This window comes from Phyllostomus discolor, chromosome 3 (genome assembly GCF_004126475.2).
Source record: "Phyllostomus discolor isolate MPI-MPIP mPhyDis1 chromosome 3, mPhyDis1.pri.v3, whole genome shotgun sequence".
In the NCBI taxonomy this organism is placed as follows: Eukaryota; Metazoa; Chordata; class Mammalia; order Chiroptera; family Phyllostomidae; genus Phyllostomus; species Phyllostomus discolor.
In genome coordinates this window covers 111,707,463-111,725,514 of record NC_040905.2, presented here as the reverse complement: position 1 = coordinate 111,725,514, position 18,052 = coordinate 111,707,463, and the positions used below count along the sequence as shown (strand labels likewise).

Here is an 18,052-nt window from a genome sequence, read left to right as displayed (position 1 = left end):
ACGGGTCTCTCCTGCCCCTCCCAGCCCTGCACCCCCGTGCCATCATCCGCTCAGCCACCTCCAGCCCCCACCCAATGCTGCCAGCTCGGCCTCCGTCTACGCCCCCGCTGCCACTGCTGCCGCCGCTGATGCCGTCCCTGCAGGACCCCTCACAGGCCTCAGGGTCCACCAGGCACCCAAGGTCTCAGCGCTTCGAATCCCGAGCCAGCACGCGGCCCACCTAGGAGCCTGACAGCCCGTGAGCCCTGTGCCCTGCACCCGCACTGTCCCTTCCATCCCCCTCACCTGCCGAGACGGGCCGGAGCCTGGCCTGAGGAAGGTTCAGGGGCCCTGGACATAGGGAGGCCTCACTGGGACCCAGTGGCTGTTTTCAGCCTATAAATACAGCACAGTGCTTCTTATCCCACACTACATGAAGAACACAGCTTTCTGGATTGAATTTTCCACTAAGCCAATTTAATTCCTTGACCAATTTTCAATACGACACAGTTAAAGTGATTTCATAAACACTTTCCTTTTTATTTTGCTGAAGTGATTTCATCAGTATCAGTTCCAGCTCCAGCTTCCGCCACTGTCCATTTTCTTTGGGGGCCATTGTATCTGCCAGGATCAATTTTCCCATAGGAACCAATTTTACTGTGTGCATTTTAAAAAATTTTGTGTTGATTATTTCCACCATTAATTACTGTTCTGAAGTGAATGTTTAAAGAAGTTTACTATATTTACCTCTGGCTAATCCCTGAGGAACTTGGGCAGTGGCCCTGGAACACTCTGGGACCGCTCTGTCCCATCCAGGGCCGGGGTCCCGCACGCCCGTGTGACCGGTCTGTTCCCATGCTACCCCTGTGCGCCTGGTGGGAACAGAGCAAACTGGGAGGTCAAGACATCCAAGCTGGCAGTTTAGCGGCCCCCCTTAGATCACAGAGCATTGCTCACACACGCCAGCCTGCGTAGTGCATGCCTGGCCTGGTTTCTTCCCCCGGACGGCTTATCTGTCCTGCCCTTCTCCCTCTCAGTTTCACTCCCTCTCCACTCCCTAGCTTGTCTAGTTGTGCTCTCTGTCGTTAGTGTAGTTCTGACACTTCTATCACATTTCACAAAAACTAAAAAAATGTTCCCTCTGTGCAGTATTAGGGCATGACCCACCCCCCACCACTGCCAACATCCACTAGAGGCTCCTGGGATGGTGGAGTGAGTTGGAGTGAGTGGTCCGAGGGTCTGCCCTGGGGAGGGCCGGGGGCTTGGGGCTGTGCCTGGGAGCTGGCATGCAGGGTTCCCTAGGTCTGATGGCCCCTGGAGTCCGGGCACACTGTGCACCTGTCCCCTTTCTAACGGTCCCCCAGCCCTTCCTTACTGCAACCACTGCTGGCCCTGACTTTTCTTTTCTAGAACTCTCCAAGGACTGTGTCCAAATGGGAACAAGCTCTCCCTGACCCGGGTCTACGCTGCCCGCTGTGGGCACTGGCACTGCAGCCCCGGCCTCCGACCCCATGCCCATAGCACAGATGAGTATTTTTGGCAACTTCTCCCCAGAATAAAATTTTCCATCTTTCACTCTTCTGACTGTGGATAAGGGTAAATGGCCCAGTATCTTCTGCGAGGGGTGGCTTTGCCTGCCCCACATGGGTGGGTGAACCTGCTGACCCCTCCCTGGGCCACCATTCCAGCATCAGCTTCCCAGAGCCACTGCCCAAAGCCACCAAGGCTGACCCTCAGCAGAGAATTGCAACCAGCCTCCCCTCCTCTGTCATACTTCCCACTGTGGCAAAGCGCCCTGAGCCCCCCTGGCCTGTGTGGTGGGCAGGTGAGGGGCCTGTGGGGGCAGGGGTATTGGTGTGACTCACCCAGGGTCACACAGTGAGGCCTCAGCTCTCCAGCTCCCACCCACGAGGCCATACTTCCTGGGTACTGTGCACAGGGATGAGGGCCTGGACTTCCATCACCTCCCCAAGGCAGAAAAGGGAAGCATGGCCGGGTTTCGGCACTCAGGAAGCTGAGGGTTCCTAGGGAAGCACCCCATGCCAGCCTTGTTCCCTAAGACCCTGACATGAAGGCATCTACAGGCACCTGGCATGATTCTCAGCCCCTCAAAGCTGCCTTCCCAGTCATTTCTCAGGTTTACATCAGAATCAGTGCCTACTTGGTACCTGCAGCTGAGGGAGTGGAGCGAGGCCCAGGTAGCACTCTGTAACCATCTGCATTCTGACGGACCCCTCAGTGCTCTGGAAGGTAGGAAACCATAGTCCCAATTGTGGCCAGCCAGGAGCAATACTGGAAGACAGTCCTGTCCCCCATGGGGGTGGGGGAAGCTGGCCTTTGGCCTGGTCCCAGGTGGCAAGGGTTCTGCCTCCTAATCCCAGCCCCAGGGCATGGGACCTGAAGGCCTTGAAAGCTGGAAGGGAGGTGCTGTGCCCGCTCCCAGGGCAGCTGCCTCAGGAGTGTGGCCCACCCATGCCAGCAGGGAAAGTGCTTGGGGAGTGGACAGTGCCAGGCACGGAATCCGAAGAGTGGTGATGTTGGGAGAACGTAGGTCCAGCCTCCTCCTCTGCAAAGAGGACCACAGTTCTGAACCTGAGACAGAGGCAGAGCCAGGCTGGACAGGGAGTAGGGTGACCAACTGTCTTAGTCTGCCTAGGAGTGAGAGAGGTCCCTAGAACTTTCAGTTTTAAGGCCAAGATAAATCTGTCATATGAGGGGGAAGTCATGTGGACTGGCCGGGTACGTGGGGCTGCATGAATGAGCCAGCAGGAAGGGGAAGGAGGCGTCTCTTGCCAAGCATTGCGTCCTGCCTCAAGGTTCTGCTAGAATGGAGATGCTGGGCGGTAACCACCCTGCACCCCCAAATCCAGCCCCACAACCCACCGATGGAAGTCAAAGGCCACTGAACATGTTCTCCCTTTCAGTGACCGTGAACCCATTAATCCTATGGTATAAACAGCCGGCAACAGCAAGGGTGTGTCCCAAACAAGTGGAGCTGTGTTGGAAAAAGGAGCTACCAGTACCCAGAAGCACGCTGCCAGAAGGCAGCGGCTGGGGCACTGGAGGGAGGGCCTTTTGTGCAGGAGCACTGAAATCAGTGCTGGTTTCCCCTGCCATCATCATCTCAGCCTGACCCCTGACTTTGTGTGAATTTAGGGACTCTATGCAGAGACCCTCCAAAATCCCACACCAACAGCCAGAGAAGGGGTTCTCCTCTCTCCTTCCTCCTCTTGCTCATGGCTTCACCAGGATCTGTAGAGAACGTCCCCACCAGAATCTGCAGCCGTTATTCCCTAGATGAGAAATGGCCCCAGGAAGCAGAGCCAAACTCTGCCAACACGCTCCCAGCACCTTGTGCTGTGTCATTGACAAGCCTTGGTCACACTGCAGGTGGGCCCTCCCCTGGAGGACCCAGCATCCCCACCCCTAAAAGAGGGGTGTTCCTTTAAGACTTATTTGAAATACATATATTGCCCAATCATAAGCTGTGGCTAGGCAACCTGACCTTTCCAAATGCAGGAATTGGAAATAGCTTTGCCTCAAAATATCTCATTTTGGCCAACCCAGCTGGCCTCCCTGACACCAACACAGGGTAGCAACCTGAGTCAAAGCCGGTCTGTCCTCAGATGAGTCCTGCTATGAAAAGCCCTCCAGGGCCACAGCGGCCCCGCCCTCTGGGTTTGGGAGCCAGCCTCGGGAACAGGGTGGCTTTCTTCAGCGGCGCATGTGTTCTCAGAGAACCCCAGGAAGACCTTCAGCAGCCCTGGGAGCACCCCAGTCATCCAGGGAATACTGCAGGGGAGCGAGCACGAGCCCTTCTCTCTTTAAAGCTGTGTAGAGGGTGCCCTGCTCGCCCACAAAAACCATTTCAGAGTCATCATTCGTCTGCCAGGTGCTGCTCTACCCCACGGAGCAGGGCACCTACTTCAGACACTCCCCTCTGGGGAAAGCAAGATCCTCTTCAGATTCCAGCCGATTCCAAGATGAGAGTCAGACACACGTACACATGCTGGTGGCCAGTGGACTGGGCCGGCCGGCCAAGGGCAAGCTGTGTCCCTACTGTGACGGTTGGCTTCAGCCAGCTATGGTCTGTCTGGGAACTTGGGCAATATTACAAATTCCCAAGATAAACCAGAAGTGAGGCTTTTCATGTAAACTCTAATTTAAAAATGTTGGCAGACAAAAACAAAACAAAAACCACCAAACCACCACGACAGCCAAACTGCCTGCATCAGGGGACTGTGAGTGTGCAACCCCCTAAGATAACCCCGCCTCATCTTTTAAGGGCAGTCCAGAGGGCACAGCTACCTCTTGTCACCCCTAGAGGCCAGATCTCATTCCCACAAACTGTCACATCCCTTCCCAAGAAATCAGACAGAGATCAAATGACACTCTTTTAAGCAACTTCATGGGTATAAATGATGTTTTTTAGAGTGGAATTTTGGAAATAGTCATTTGGAGCTCAAGTCTGGCAATTGTGTAGGAGATATCCAAGCCCAGAAGTGGCTATACTTTGAGGTAACAAGGCTGGTTTTCCCAAGAGGTGCCTGAGAGACATCTGAGATTCAGCTAAACCTGGCTGTAAGTACATTTTCCATTTGTACACCAGAACCTGTGGTTTTTAGCCAGTTTATACAGGAATATGTAGTGGATGGTGATGGATGCCTTCAGTTTTGCTCCCGAGCTTCCAGGCTTTGGGAAGTTAAGGAGGGTTCCAGGTTCTCCGCGTCACACTCCAATTTTGAGGGCATGTGGCAGCTATGTAGGCCCCGCTTTGGCTTCCCCTTGAGTTTGTCTGGCTCACTTCTGTGGCCACTCCCTTGTCTTGAGATGCTGACAGGGGGCCCCAGGCACACCTGGCAGGTCTCTGCACTGCTGGAAAGCACCCGAGTACCCAGGTCCAGCCCTAGCCCTACCCTCTGCTTCCTCCTTCCTTGGGTCCCAATTTGCCTGGGGCTCTTACTAAAAATCAGATTGCTGGGCCCTCCTCCAGAACAGCTGCCTTAGGTACCCAGGAGACTCTTATGCTTCCTAAATTTGTGCTGGGTTGGAAGCGCTTGGGAGCTATTTTACCTTTAGTAACAGCTTTGACATAATGAACACACTACAAAGTCCACCCTTTTGAAGTATGCAATTGAATGGTTTTTAGTTTGTTTACAAGTCAATCAGCAATATCCTGGGAGTGTTTAAAACGATACTGTCAGGGCCTTCCCTGAGATTATGACATGGAGGGACCAGGAATCTGGGGCTGTCATTTCACAGAGCCCCCAGGGGACAGTTTGCCACGTCCACAGACATTTTTGGTTGTCACAGCATGAGGGTGCTGCTGGCACCTAGTGGGTGGGGGTTGGGATGCTGGCCAAACATCCACAGTGCACAGAATACGCCCATGGTAGACAGTGATCCAGCACCCACGTCCACAGGGCCCAGGTTGGGAAAACGGCATCTACAGGAACCTCAAGTCCCTTCCAGCCTAATGTGACCCTCTGGGACCTCCAGGCCCAGCCCACACAGCCCCCCAAAACAGAAAGGGGCCTCACCTCCAACAGACCAGCACTATAGAGATACTTCTCAAACTGGGGCCCAAGGTCTAACAAGCCCCTAGTGATGCTGTTGGTCTGAGGACCCCATTTTAAACAGTGGGGGTGTGCTTCCGTACAGACCCACAGGGGGCCTATCTGGGGTCAAGCCCCATGGTCTCCAGGACAGCAAACTCTACACAGTTCATTGTCTCCTATGGTTCCAAAACACACAGCCACCCCAGCAACCAGCCCTCTGGGAAAGCCCAGGCATGCTCACCACACAGCTGATAACCCAGAAATGCTTGCCTCTGCAAAGCATTTTCCTACCACTTGAAGAGGGGCTGTATCAGTTTCCTGAGAATCTTCTTCCATCCAAAAGAATGGAGAAGCTGCACCCCCAAGTACCCCAGGCAGAGCTGTGTCCTCTCTGGACTCCAAGAGGCTGTCGAAAAGAGGGTTTCAAGGTGAGGACAAACTTCCGGTATGCAAACGACAGCTCAAGTAGGGGCCCAGCGGCTGGTCTCCAGTGACAACCAGAGAGTAAACAATCATCCCAGGTGGGCTTCATCACAGGCCTGTCCAGATTCCAGCAGGGCAGACGCATCCTTGTCAGAAAGCTCCGCCCCATACCTGGGAGCAAGAGAGGACTGTTGGTGGTGGTGAGTGCCAAGCCGTGTCAGGCAGACCTTCCAAAATAGAAGAAACTCTCCAACCCAGGCACAATCCACACAGGGCTGAGATGCTAACCAAGTTCTTCCCGATTAGGGAAGAGGTCTGCTGGTGAGGAACTGCAGAGGCCACAAGGACCTTCTCCCGCAGTGTGGGCAGCCTAGGGCAGAGTGGGGCATCTGGCTTCTTCTTTTGGGCTAGATCAGGTACCTGCCCCAGCCCAGCTTGAAAGCAGCCTGGATCCACTATCTATTGCCCCTGGGTGGCCTGTCTCCTTAGTGACCAACGGCTTGAGCACTGGGTGGACTCTGCCCCAGGCTGGTGTATCCCTGTCACTAGCCCCCACTGGCTCTGCGTTCAAGCCTGCAGGCTATAAGCACTGTGGCTTGTGCCTCCCCAGGGGAGGGCCCTGCCCCACCCAGCACATTTGCTAGAGGTTGGTCTTGAGGGTCCAGCCAGAAGCCAACTACTGGGGCCCTGAGACAGGAAGAAAGGTCCTTATGTGAAACTCAGACAGACCGGAAGGCAGTTGTCAGCCCTGGAAGCCAGGATCCCTCTAGCCAGGAAGGGGGATGGGTGGGCAGACAGAGGCTGGGATTCTGGGAACACAGGCCAGAAACTAACTTCATGGGAAAAACCTTCGGTAGGCAGGAAGATTCCAGAGCATGTTGTGGTTGAAACGACAGCAACACACAGGAGTAGTGTGAGGCCAGGCAGGACTGGAGGGTAGCCCTCTGTTCTGGGCTCAGTCTGTGCCCTACCCCCACCCTCCACACACACAGGGCCAGCTGGCAGCAAAGCTGAGGATACAAGGCAAGACCACAGAGCCTGGTGGTGGTTTGGAACTCTTTCTTCTCCTTTGTTAAAAGGGGGAAAGGAAATGGGTATGGGGTACCCCTGGGGGAGGCATGCAGGCAGTCCCAGCAGGCACGCGCTGGGGGATGGGTGGGAAGAGTCCTGGAGTTTCCCACAATCCTTTTCTCTGCAAGGAACAGCAAAGCTGGCTGCTGAGGGGGTGGGGAGAGGAAAGGACCCTGGGGAGGGGGACGACGGGCAAGGGGCTCAGGGGCTCACTCTAACATGCAAAGTCCAGCTGCCCCATAAACTAGGTTGCTTCTTGAATAGTGACATACGTATAAATACAGACACAGCCACACGCACACATGCGGAGAAGGCTCTGCATTCACGAGGGTGGGGATCTAGGTCTGCTGGCCCCAAGGAGCTCCAAGCAGGAGCCAGGCAAATCTCCGCGGACTCCTGAGATGGGGTGAGTCCTCTGGGGAAGGCTGCTTGGTCTCTGAAGTTCTGTCCACGAGCACCCAGATGACTCTGAACCAAATCCATGCAAGCTGGGTGCCGTAAGCCTGCACTTCGTGCACTCGTGGGCAGCCTGTGTGCTGGCACAGGGGTCCAGTCTCTCCCCTCCAGGGCTCCAGGGAAAGGGGGTGCAGACAGAGGAGGGTAAAAGGGGGCCTGTGGAGATGTCTTCTCCCCCGCCCCACGGGGTCCAGGCCTCCGGGAGGGGGGAGGGGCCTCCCTTATCTTTCAGCCTCCATGGCAGGGTGAGCCCTTGGTTCTGAGGTGGCCTGTTGGGGGGCCAGGGGTGGCCAGTCTGACACTGGGGAAGGGGGTGCCGGAGTCCACAGGGGCGGCTGCTGAGGCTGGTGGTGCTGTGGCCCCCCTGGGGGTGAAGCCACCATTGGCCAGCTGGGTGCTGCAAAGCTGCTGGTGGCGGCGTGGGGCAAGTGCGGCGGGGGTGACGTGGCCGAGGAGGCCATTGGGCTGCCGCTGCCGCCACCGTGGAAGCTCTCAGAGGCCTTGAGACGGGAGAACATGGTGAGGGCATCAGGGAAGTTTGGGGGCGTTGCAGGGGTGTTGGCGGGAGTGCACATCTGTGGGGAGGAGAGCAGAGAGGCGGGGGTAAGCACCCTTTCTGGAAGGCCCCCAATCTACCACTGGCTCCTAGCTGGAGACACACGCCCAGCCTCTGTTGGGAGATTTTTTGCCCCCCACTTGGATGCACCTGGCCCCCCCACAGTCCACCAGCCAGGGGCTCACAGAGGAAAGGCGGGGTCCTGAGATGGGCTGTCCCGCAACACCTGCTGGTGGCTCATCCCAGTGGCTGAGGTTCTGGGAACACAGGCAGAGATCCACTGCAGCTTCAACTAGGAGACCCCTGCATATCCGCCTCTGAGACCGCAGGGGACACTTACCATCTGGTGGTGATGGTGACTGTAGGGGATGTTGGTCTCCTGGAAAAAGGCGCTGAGGGCCGTCTGTGGGGAGAAAAGCCCAAGCTTACCCTTGGTACCCTGCCCAACCCTGCTGCTTCCCTTCTTCCCAGGCTCTCTGGGACTTGGTGCAGCCCTGGGCCTGGTTACCAAATAGGAGACTGAGTTGAGGCAGTGTGCCTGTCACCACTGAATCCCCTCCACTTCCTCAGACCCCTGAGCAGATATGGTAGGTAGTGAAGACCCTCATGACACTCACTGTCTGCCACCTGGACACAAGTGCCTCCACTTTGCACACAGCACTGAGACCTGTGGGGCAGGCAGCACCCTCACCAGTCTCCCGAGGAAGGCCTCCCAGAGACCTCAGCCCAACTATCGCCAACTCTATGGGTGCTAAGTCCTTACTCCTTTCTGAGCTTGTTTCCTTATCTCTGAGCCAGGGGTTGGTGAAGGCCCCCAGATGAGTCTGTGACCCACCTATCCCTCTCCTTGGATAAGCAAGGCACCTTGCTCTGGGCCTGTTTCTACATCTGTACCACAAGGGGACTGAACTACCCGGCTTTCAGGTTCCCCTCCTTTGCAACAGTGACCTCCTAAGATCTATCAATGTTCCAGCTGGGAGAGCCAGAAGTAAGTGGGATGGTTGGGGTTTGTACTCCCTGCCCTGCTCATGTGAACCTCCAGCAGAATGTTCTCAAGGTGACAGAGCGGGAGAATGGCAGAGGTGGGGTTTCCATCCAGGACTGTGAGGAAAGGGAGGGGGAGAGGTGGTCTGGGTAAGACCAGCCATCTGGAGGCCCGGAGGGACTGGAGTGAAGGGGCTGAGGGCTCTACAACCTCTGGGAGCCCCCAGGAAGGCCCCAGCATTTGGTGTGCCCTGGGGCTCAGCCCCTGCAGGAGGAGGGCGGCGAAGAAAATAAGGGAACCAGCTGCTCTTGCGAAAGTGCTGGGTGAGGGAATCAAGTGTGTGAAGGGTCCGCCAAGCTCTGCCAAGTCCCAGACCCAGCTCTGAGCAGCTCCTGCTATTCTGCCCACCATCACCACCCCCTCCAACTGGCCCCCAACAGCCCTGTGCTGCCCATCTCTTCCCCTGCCCCCAACATACCCAGAAACCCAAGCCTGGCTCCCAGGGCTTCCCTGGGGGTTTGTAATTTTCTTAAAGTAAAATCAAGTGAATTATTCTGGGCATTTCCTGCTGAAACACCCTACCTGTGTCTCCAAACAAAGGTGTGGAAGCTAAGGGAAGAGGGACACTGGTTTCTAACCATCACCTCCTGACCCCCAGCCCCACCTCTGGAACCCCAGGGACATACCCAAACCATTCTTCTTTTAACAGTAGCTCCAAAGGCCACTGTGTAAGGATTCCAAGGAGAAACATCTGTCCCACCCCTTAAAGCAGAAGTTCCCCCTCCCCCTGCAGCCTCTGTCCCCATTAACACCTGAATCACAGAGACTATGACCCAAAAAAGACAGCCTCCAGCTGGCTGGGTCAGCCCTTCTGCCAGTAGGCTGCCAGCTGAAGCCGGGAAGGCAGAAGGGGGTCAGCCATGAGGAACCTCTCACTCACTCCCACACTGAGACCTAAGGTTTGGGGGCTCACGACCCATTTACACCTTAAGTGAACCTTCCTAGTACCCATATCCCTGGGTACTAGACAGTGAAACTGAGACTCACAGACCCCTGGGGGCCATTACAGCCCCCTGTCTGCAAGCTGCTCTTGCCCTTGCTGGGATCAGAGTCTTCTCCAGGCATTTCCATCCTCAGAACTACATTTTCAGTTTCTGTGATCAATCAATACCAATCTGCACTGCCTGAGTGACGACCAAGCTGGTGCCAGGCTCTGTGGGCTGAGCTGGAGAGTGCCTGCCCCCTGGACACCTGCCTGCCCAGCCCCATGCAGGAAAGGAGCCATGTATGCTGATGTGCGACTCAAGCAAACTGCCATGAATGTGGTTTTGCAAGTTTTGCCACATCCAGCCCCAGAGACAAATGAGCTGATTAGGGAGCTAGCTTCCTGGAGGGTGGGGCTGCCAGCCTGGGAATGGGGAGGCAGGCATTCACCCCTTAGAGGTCAACTCACACCCCCAAGGTACAGAGGAAGAAAGTGAGGTCAGAAAGGGGAAGACACCTGCTTAGAGAAATAGCATCTTCTGGTGTGAGGGCCATACAAAGTCATCAGATCTCTGGTAGGAAGGAGGTGAGCAAAGATCCTTTGGGTGGATAGGCCACTGGGTGGCCTAAACTCAGGGTGGGAATTCCAATCTCTTCCAACCCTCAGGAAGTCCCTCTGGCTCCTGGTCCCTTCCTCAAGCCCAAGCACCTTCCCTGGGCAGACTCCCCATAAGAAACCAGGTTTTTGGGCCCTGCTGGGCACAGACACTACAACTAGACTGGGGCTGGTTCCTTACACCTGTGAGGAATGGAGTTCAAGGGGCTCTGGCCTCATCCCTAGATACCAACCTGGATTATTTCTGGGGCTGCTAAGCTAAGGAAGGTGGTCTCTTGGCAGCACAAGCCGTGAACCCTAGTGCTCAATGGGTCAGAGAGGCCTGGGGAATGAGGGCCAGACTGGGGTAGTCCCACCCCCCGTCCAGCTGACTGAAAGCCAGTGAACCGCACACAACGCTTGCACGGTGCAGGTAGATATCCTTGCCAGCACAGAGGGCCCCAGAACAGCACTGTACACTTGAGTGTACACGCACGGACGCTAGCTGTAACACGGAGACGTGTATGTGCAAAGAACACATACTCCGCACCCGCGCCCCAGGTAGATTGCGTGTTTACACACGCCAACATGCCCACACGCAGCGTGGCGCGTGCGTAAATACAAGTGCACATGTACGCTGGCACACGCGCCTCCGGGCTGCCCACCAGGCACGCAGAACCACACGCGGGGCTACTCTGCCCGTGGGCCCCAGGGCTCTCCTGCCCCAATCCCGCGGCTCGGGGAGGGGAGATGGACGGGGTACAGTGCGTGTCCAGCTTGGCCCAAGCCTGGGCGTCCTCCTTCCGGCTGCCCGCCCCACTGCCTGTCCTGGCCCCAGCACCGCCCCGCCCTGGCCTTACCCGGAACAATAGTGGGGGCCCCCACATTCCCACCGCCAGGGGACTTGGGGTCTGAGATTCCGGGTCCCAGCGGGAGCAGGCCGCTCCTCCCGCTCACCCAGCGCGGGCGGCGTTTCCGGGGGCATCGTAGACGCGGCCGACACGACTGGGCGCCGCTAAGTGTGCGCGCTGGGGCCCGAACCCTGGCGCGCGACCCGCGGAGCGGGCACCCGTATGTGTCTCCACCGCACACGCTCCGCGGCACGCGCTGCCACGCGGGACGGCCACCCCCACCCCCGGCCGAGCCGGTTCGCGCACCTCGAACTGCCAGTGGGCCGCCTGCAACAGCTGCTTCGCCTGGTCGGCCGCGCAGCCGGCCGTCAGAACGAACTGGTTGATCATGACCTGGTGCTTAAGCTCATCCATGTTCACGGACATGGCGCCACCGCCGCTGCGATGCCCGCTCCGGCCTCCCGCCGCCGCGCGCTTCTCCGCTCACGCGTCCACCATTAGCGAGCCGGCTCCGGCTAATACAAATATTTACTGTGCGGCTCTGACTCACCGTGCCTCGCCTCGCTCCGAGGCCCCGGGAGGCATGCTGGGAGATGTAGTCCGCAACGCTCCCGCCCGCGCTCCATCGGGGGCCTCGAGCCGAGCTGTCGCGGGCCCAGCACCTACAGTGTGCAGAGGCTGGTCTTGACGAGACAACCCGACCCTGTCCTGACACTAACAGGGGTCGGCAAGTGGAGGCCACAGTAGTCTTTGTCAACACTTTGGTTCCCGAGCTTCGGTGTGGTTGACAGCTCTCTGTGAGCGGGCCCACCCTTAGGTGAGGGGAGCACTATAGCAATTGTGGCACAAATCGGCAGCACCAGGCCGCAAGGCCTCTAAGGTCCGGCATACAGTAGGCGCCTATATTCGTTCAGTGAATAAATGAATCTATTCTTTAGGACTCGGCTCAAAATCACCGCCTCCAGGAAGCCTTTCGAGTCTCCTCTACTCCCTCCGCAGGCCCCGCGCAAACCGCACTTTGAAGGGGGTCCCTCCCCGGCCTGGCGCTAGACCAGGTACACAGTATGCCTGAGGAACTTCTGGGATTTGGTAGGGATGGCGCCTGGGAGAGGCAAGCGAGGCCGACAGTCTTTGCTGCCTCGAGGTTCCTTCCCTGCGGCCCTTCTACGTTCCCACGCAAAATCTGTTGTGCTTTGTCGGAAAGCTATCCCTTAACGTACGGACTGCAGGACCGCGCGGAGCCAGTTCCGGGGAGACCCAGAACTCGTATTCCCAGAATGCCCCGGTTTATTTGCTTCGTTGGGTCCCTTGTGACGTCTAGTGAGTGAGGCCGCATCTCGGCCAATGAGAGACCGCAGGGTGTTAGGACCTGGCCATATAAGGTAAACAAAGCTGGCCGCCCAATGAGACGATATCGGGGGCGGGCGCTGGGTCGGAGTAGACGCGGTGTGTCACGTGGCGGGCGGAGGCGGGGCTGGAGAACGCTGGGGTGGGGCGTTGCGGGCAGTGTTTACAGACACGCACGCGCCGCTTCCGGTTGACCTCGCGGGTCTGGGTCTCGGGGTTCGGGTGCTGGCAGGGGTGAGGTCTTGGAGCTGGAACCCGGGCGGGGAGTTGAAGAGAAACCCCAGGCAGAGGGGTGGCTCGGTCACTACTGCTCTGAATGATCTTTCCCCGATTGCTCACGCTTCCTGGGCCCCGGTTTCATTTGTTAAGCAACTGTTGAGTCCTGACTGTACTGAGCTCTGATGTAGCCGGGGTACCGCGGAGAGATGAAACCCAAGAGGGGTCGGCAGGTGGCGGGGCTGGGTGTGGGCGTGTGTCAAAATAAAAAATCCCGGGGGCAGATGAAGAATTGTAAGTGTGGAAAGTGCCCATAGGAAGGAGATACCAGCCCTGGGGGTACGGGGTTAAAGCCCATTAAGGGGTTTTAATAGATCTGATTCGTTGTTCACATTAGAACCACTGGCTGTGGCAGTGTGGGGACTAGATGGTAGCAGAGGGATCCAGTCAGTTTAGGAGATGTTTTGAGTGTGACTGGTTACAGAGGAGTCCGCTCCTTCCAAGAGCCTTAACTGCAGAATTGGATTGGGGGTAGGGGGACTGTCTCATACTGGGTGGGGAGCAGTAGGGACCTGCAGCGCTCTCTAGGGAGCTTTTCCTGGGTCTCTCACCTTTTCCAGGGATTCTGAGTTTGGCTGGTGGGAAGAAGGAGAATGGGGGACATGTGGACAGGGCCTGAAATGTCCTAGGGTTGTGAAGGGAGGGGGAGGGAATGGAGCCCTGCTAGAGTGCGGAGCTGGGAGCTTGGCCCATTGGCAGAAAGAGGACTCAGTCTTTTCTTGCAGTGGGTGCTTCAGCCTGTCCACTTGGAAAATAAAGTTTGGGCCTCTTCTGCCTTGTGGGGGATCATTCACTCTCTACTATTTTTTTGCAAACCCTGATGATACCAGGAGATTTCTGCTCTTTCTTAAGAATGCCCCTCACCTTTGCAAAGCATCATAAACACGAATTAATGTGAGCAAAGTGCTCCACACAGGGTAGGCAGTTCTGAATATGGCTACTGTTACCACTGGGATAGTAACAGGGCAGGGTGGAAGGTAAGCAGGTTCTGGAGCCAGACAGACCTAGATGCCAGTTTTGACTCTGCCAGTTAATGACATGTTGGGTAAGTTACTCTGGTTCTGAGCTTCAGTTTCCTCATTTGTAGAAGGCAAGGTGAGAACTGAGAGCTCTCCCAGGACTGCTATGGAGGATTAATGCCAGCATAGACCTGACATCCAGTGAACTATTTCTAGCACTCATCTCTTTGCCTCTTGTCTAGTGAGCCCAAGCATCCTTTTACAGATAATGAAACTAAGGCTGGAATCCTGGTCTTCTTAGATTTTGCCAGTGGAGAAAAGCAGGCACCCAGTGAGCTAGCAGGGTGTGTTTCTGGTAAGGTGGGGTGGCTTTCAGGGCCCACTGGAGGCTTTTCTTGCTGAGAGAGGCAGGAAATGTCCTCCCCCACTCTTATCCAGGCACCGCTGAGGTACCTGTTCAGGCTTGTCCAGCCCAGGACAGGTGGGGCTGGCAGGAGCAAAGGTTACCCCTTTGGTCCTCCCAACCCCCCAGCACCCCGTCTGGCTTGTTTTCCCAGGAGCAGCAGGGAAGTAAAAAACCTTGTTTTCTGCCAGGATCAGCCAGGCCAGAAAGTGGACTTTGGATTCCTTAGCAGGCTCAGATGGGGCCAGCCTGCTGAAGCCAGTAGGTGGGGGATGGGGGGGAATAAAAGGCATTTCAGGAAGTGCCCTCATCTTTTCTGAAGTCTAGGAAGGTAAGAGCCTTGCCAAAGTTGACATAGCCAATTCATAGAGGCTCAGGGCCCTTGCCTTCTCAGTATTCCCTGGCTGCCTCCCCACCTCCATCCTTTCAGTTGCTCCACAGATGTGTTTATCAGACACACACTGGGTGACTGGCTCTGGGAGCACAAGAATGAATAGGTGAGGACCCTCTCAAGAGGTTTAAGAAGTGTAGATTTGAGGTGCTCACCCCAGGAGGCCATGAATTGGGCCTTTTTTTTCTGTTTCAAATGACTCAATGCTGGCTGACTGAGGGGGCCTTGAGGTCTGGCCACTGCTTCAATTCTTCCTGATCTCTGTTCTCATAATCTTCCATTTACTTGGTTCTAACCACACTGGCCTTGGAGCTGCTGGGTCATAGATCTTTGCTGCCTCAGCCTTTGCACATGCTGTTCCCCCCCCTTGGAACCTGGCCTACTTGCTCGGAGTTTGCCTCCTGGCTTAAATGTCACCTCAGAGATGCCTTCCTTGAATTTTCTATCAATAGTAGGTCTCTCCTATTATTTCATCTCAATCCATTGCCCCACAGCACCCACCACACTTAACATTTATACTTTTTACCGTTTGAAGTGTTTCCTCACTAATCTGCAGGCTCCAAAAAAACTAGGTAAACAAACACATCCCTGTGTTTCCTGCCGAGTTTTGTGTAAACAGAAAGCTAGTAAAGTTTGTTACAACTTGCAAGGCTTCAATTCCAACCGTATATGTGGATCTTCTTTCTTTGTGCTTCAGTTTCCCTACCTGTAAAGTGGGGAGGGGTCTACTGCCTCTTTGAAGGGGGCTGTAAAATTATGTCTTCAAAGTGATTTTTTTGGAGGTGGCACCAGAGAGATGCCTTGGAAAGGCTAAAACAAGCATTTTGCTTCCTCTTTGAGCACTTCTCTAGGTAAGCTTGGGTTCCACCCCAGCTCTTATCCGGTGATTGGTAAGTATGCCCTCTGCTGGCCGGGGCAGGAGCTAAACCCTGGGAAGTGGGGAGAACCATGCGGCACAGGGAGATATTTCCGAGAGGAGTAAATGGAAGGGGATAAACAGAAGGGTCTATATATGAAGGTTATTAGAGGCTAAAAGGTTATAATTTAGTTTCGTGCTTGGAATGCAAAGAGCAGAACAATTTGCGGTAGGGTTGATGGTTCCGCCTCTTGGATTTCAGTTCACTTGGTATGTCCCATAGCGCTGATCAACAACTTCAGCGGGCTCGGGCGAGGAGCGTCCTGGGAAATGTAGTTAATAGGCGTACTTGCCGCGCTGTAGCCTGCTGCCCTCAGAGGAGAGGGGACTCCATTTCCCGAGGTTCCTCGGACACTGGGAGTGCTGAGGGCCTCCGTGGCGTCGGGACCCGGGCGAACCGGGGGTGGGGGCTCCGAGGCTGAGGCTTTTCGGCCGGCCTTGGGGGAGCGTCCGTGCGGCCTGATCCAGACCATGTCTGCGTGAAGACGCCGCTGCAGCCGTCCCCGACCCATCCCGGTCCGGGTCCGACCTACCCCGCTGCGCACCATGGGCTCCATCCTGAGCCGCCGCATCGCGGGTGTGGAGGACATCGACATTCAGGCGAACTCGGCCTATCGCTACCCTCCGAAGTCCGGTGAGCCGACAGCGAGGCGCGGGCTTGGCGGGAGGCGGGGCCGGCAAGGCGCGCCCACGCGGGCCCCTCCGCGCAGGGGCGGGAGGGGTCTCTTCTGGGTCCCCAGCCCTTCCTGCTGTCTGCCAGCCCAGAGCTTCGCGCCCCCTCGACCCGGATCCCGGGGTTTGTGGGGAGCCCCGGGCTGACCGCCTCGTCCAGGCTGGGTGACCTTGGCTCAGTCACTTCGCCCCTGAGTGCTTCAGCTCCCTATTTGCACACTGGGGAGACCCTTGGGAAATTCCTAGGGCCGTAGGGCAGGGATGAGGTTCTGGACGCGACGCTGGCGAGGGCTTAGCACGGTGTCGGGCGCTTCGCTTATCCTTACAAAGTGGTCATTGTCATAAAGATTGACATCACACCATCGCCCGTTTTGGTTTTCTTTGGTGGCTGGGTCTTCAGAAACTCTCCATCTCATATGGACAGAGGCTTAGTTAGCTCTCTTGTGACCTTCTGGCGCTTGTGTATGGTGGAGGGAGTGGGATTGGGCCCTACAAGATGATTATACTCCGTGGGGAAGAGGCTGGGAATCTTGCTGGAGGACAGGAGAAGGGTTGGAGGGGACCTCTGGGTTCTCTGGTCCCTGTTTGTTTGTTTGTTTTTCTTGTGCCGCGAGACTTGAGCCACCAGGGAGGAAGTGACTTTCTCAAGGTCTCAGAGCTGGATGGAAGCACTTCTTGGACCTAGAGACCAACTCCCTGATGGGTTGTTCCTTCTCTGTTCTGTTGTGTCTAATGAGTGTGGCCTGACCCAGGACTTTAGCTCCAGTTCCTCACCAGGTCCATCTCTTTATCTAGTTATTTGCCATGGCAAGGAGAGAAGAAAGAGGATGGGGAGTTTGGACATCATGGAGACTTTCCAACTGGGTCCTCTATTCCTGGCCTCTGAAGCATGTGAACCAATGTGTCTTCTAGACCTCACAGTTTGCCTGTGGGCATCCACCAGGCGGGTTTCCTCTGAGTGTGGTTCAGGACCACCTGCTTCCACCAGTGGGGAAGCTTGTGAAACATGCAGTTCCCAGCCCTTTCCTCAGACCTGCCTGGGGGCTTAGGAACCTGCATTTAAATCCCATTTCCCAAGTGAGTCTGATGTTCACTCAAGTTTAAGATCTGCACTGTCCTGATTTTGGAAGGTGAAAGAAGTGGAGTGTCTGGGGCTACTGGAAGTAAAGGGGGGTGGCTTGGATTTAGGTCAGCCAAACCACGATGCAGTTAGAACTTGATAGAAGGGACTGTTGCCTACTAGTCAGAGAGGCATGCCTGCTTGTGTCCTAGACACAAGGGCAGGGCAGGGCACCCCAGCCTGGTATAGGGATACTCTTTAGGTTGTGTGGGCTGACTTCTCCAGATCTGATAGAGCAATTGTTTGAAGTCATTTTCTTCCATCGCTGATGTTCTTTCAGCCTGTCTTTAGCTGAATGATCTTAGGCAAGTTGCTTAGCCCCCTGTGTCAGTTTTCTCTTCTGTGAAATGGGCTGATCCTTGTACAGTAATCAGAACAGTGCCTGGGACCTAAGAGGTCCTGGAAAAGTATTTGGCTCTATAAGGGCTTAAGAAAGAAATCAGGTGACCATTTCAGACCCTAAGAGCACTTAGCAGTGGCATGGCGGAGATACCAAAGTGTTTAATGTGG

At 55.9% G+C, this 18,052-nt stretch overlaps 3 protein-coding genes across 7 annotated transcripts in view; 2 read left to right on the top strand and 1 right to left on the bottom strand.

Annotated features, from left to right (window-relative positions):
* The window catches only part of C3H16orf96 (chromosome 3 C16orf96 homolog), a 37,231-nt gene extending 35,764 nt beyond the window's left edge, over positions 1-1,467 (top strand). Inside the window, exons 16-17 of the mRNA XM_028517116.2 lie at positions 25-238; positions 1,390-1,467. Of these exons, the coding sequence (XP_028372917.1) occupies positions 25-224 (200 nt within the window). The 3' untranslated portion in view covers positions 225-238; positions 1,390-1,467. The remainder of the gene's footprint in view (positions 1-24; positions 239-1,389) is intronic.
* UBALD1 (UBA like domain containing 1) lies at positions 1,023-12,718 on the bottom strand. 2 transcript variants are annotated; one of them, XM_028517126.2, is made up of 3 exons: positions 11,765-12,718; positions 8,384-8,446; positions 1,023-8,062 (listed from the first exon to the last, which is right to left on the bottom strand). In XM_028517126.2, the coding sequence occupies exons 1-3, from the start codon at positions 11,882-11,884 to the stop codon at positions 7,709-7,711; spliced, it is 537 nt and encodes a 178-aa protein (XP_028372927.1). In that variant the 5' UTR covers positions 11,885-12,718; the 3' UTR covers positions 1,023-7,708. The 2 variants fall into 2 exon arrangements, with proteins under 2 accessions (XP_028372927.1, XP_035876892.1); XM_036020999.1 differs by lacking the exon at positions 11,765-12,718 and adding an exon at positions 11,468-11,583.
* A 3,147-nt stretch (positions 12,719-15,865) lies between these two features.
* The window catches only part of MGRN1 (mahogunin ring finger 1), a 50,952-nt gene continuing 48,765 nt past the window's right edge, over positions 15,866-18,052 (top strand). For all 4 annotated transcript variants that reach the window (XR_004902079.1, XM_028513743.2, XM_028513724.2 and 1 more), the window contains exon 1: positions 15,866-16,384. Coding sequence is in view for 3 of the 4 variants with exons in the window: in XM_028513743.2 (XP_028369544.1) it covers positions 16,297-16,384 (88 nt within the window). In the remaining variant the exon portion in view is untranslated. The remainder of the gene's footprint in view (positions 16,385-18,052) is intronic.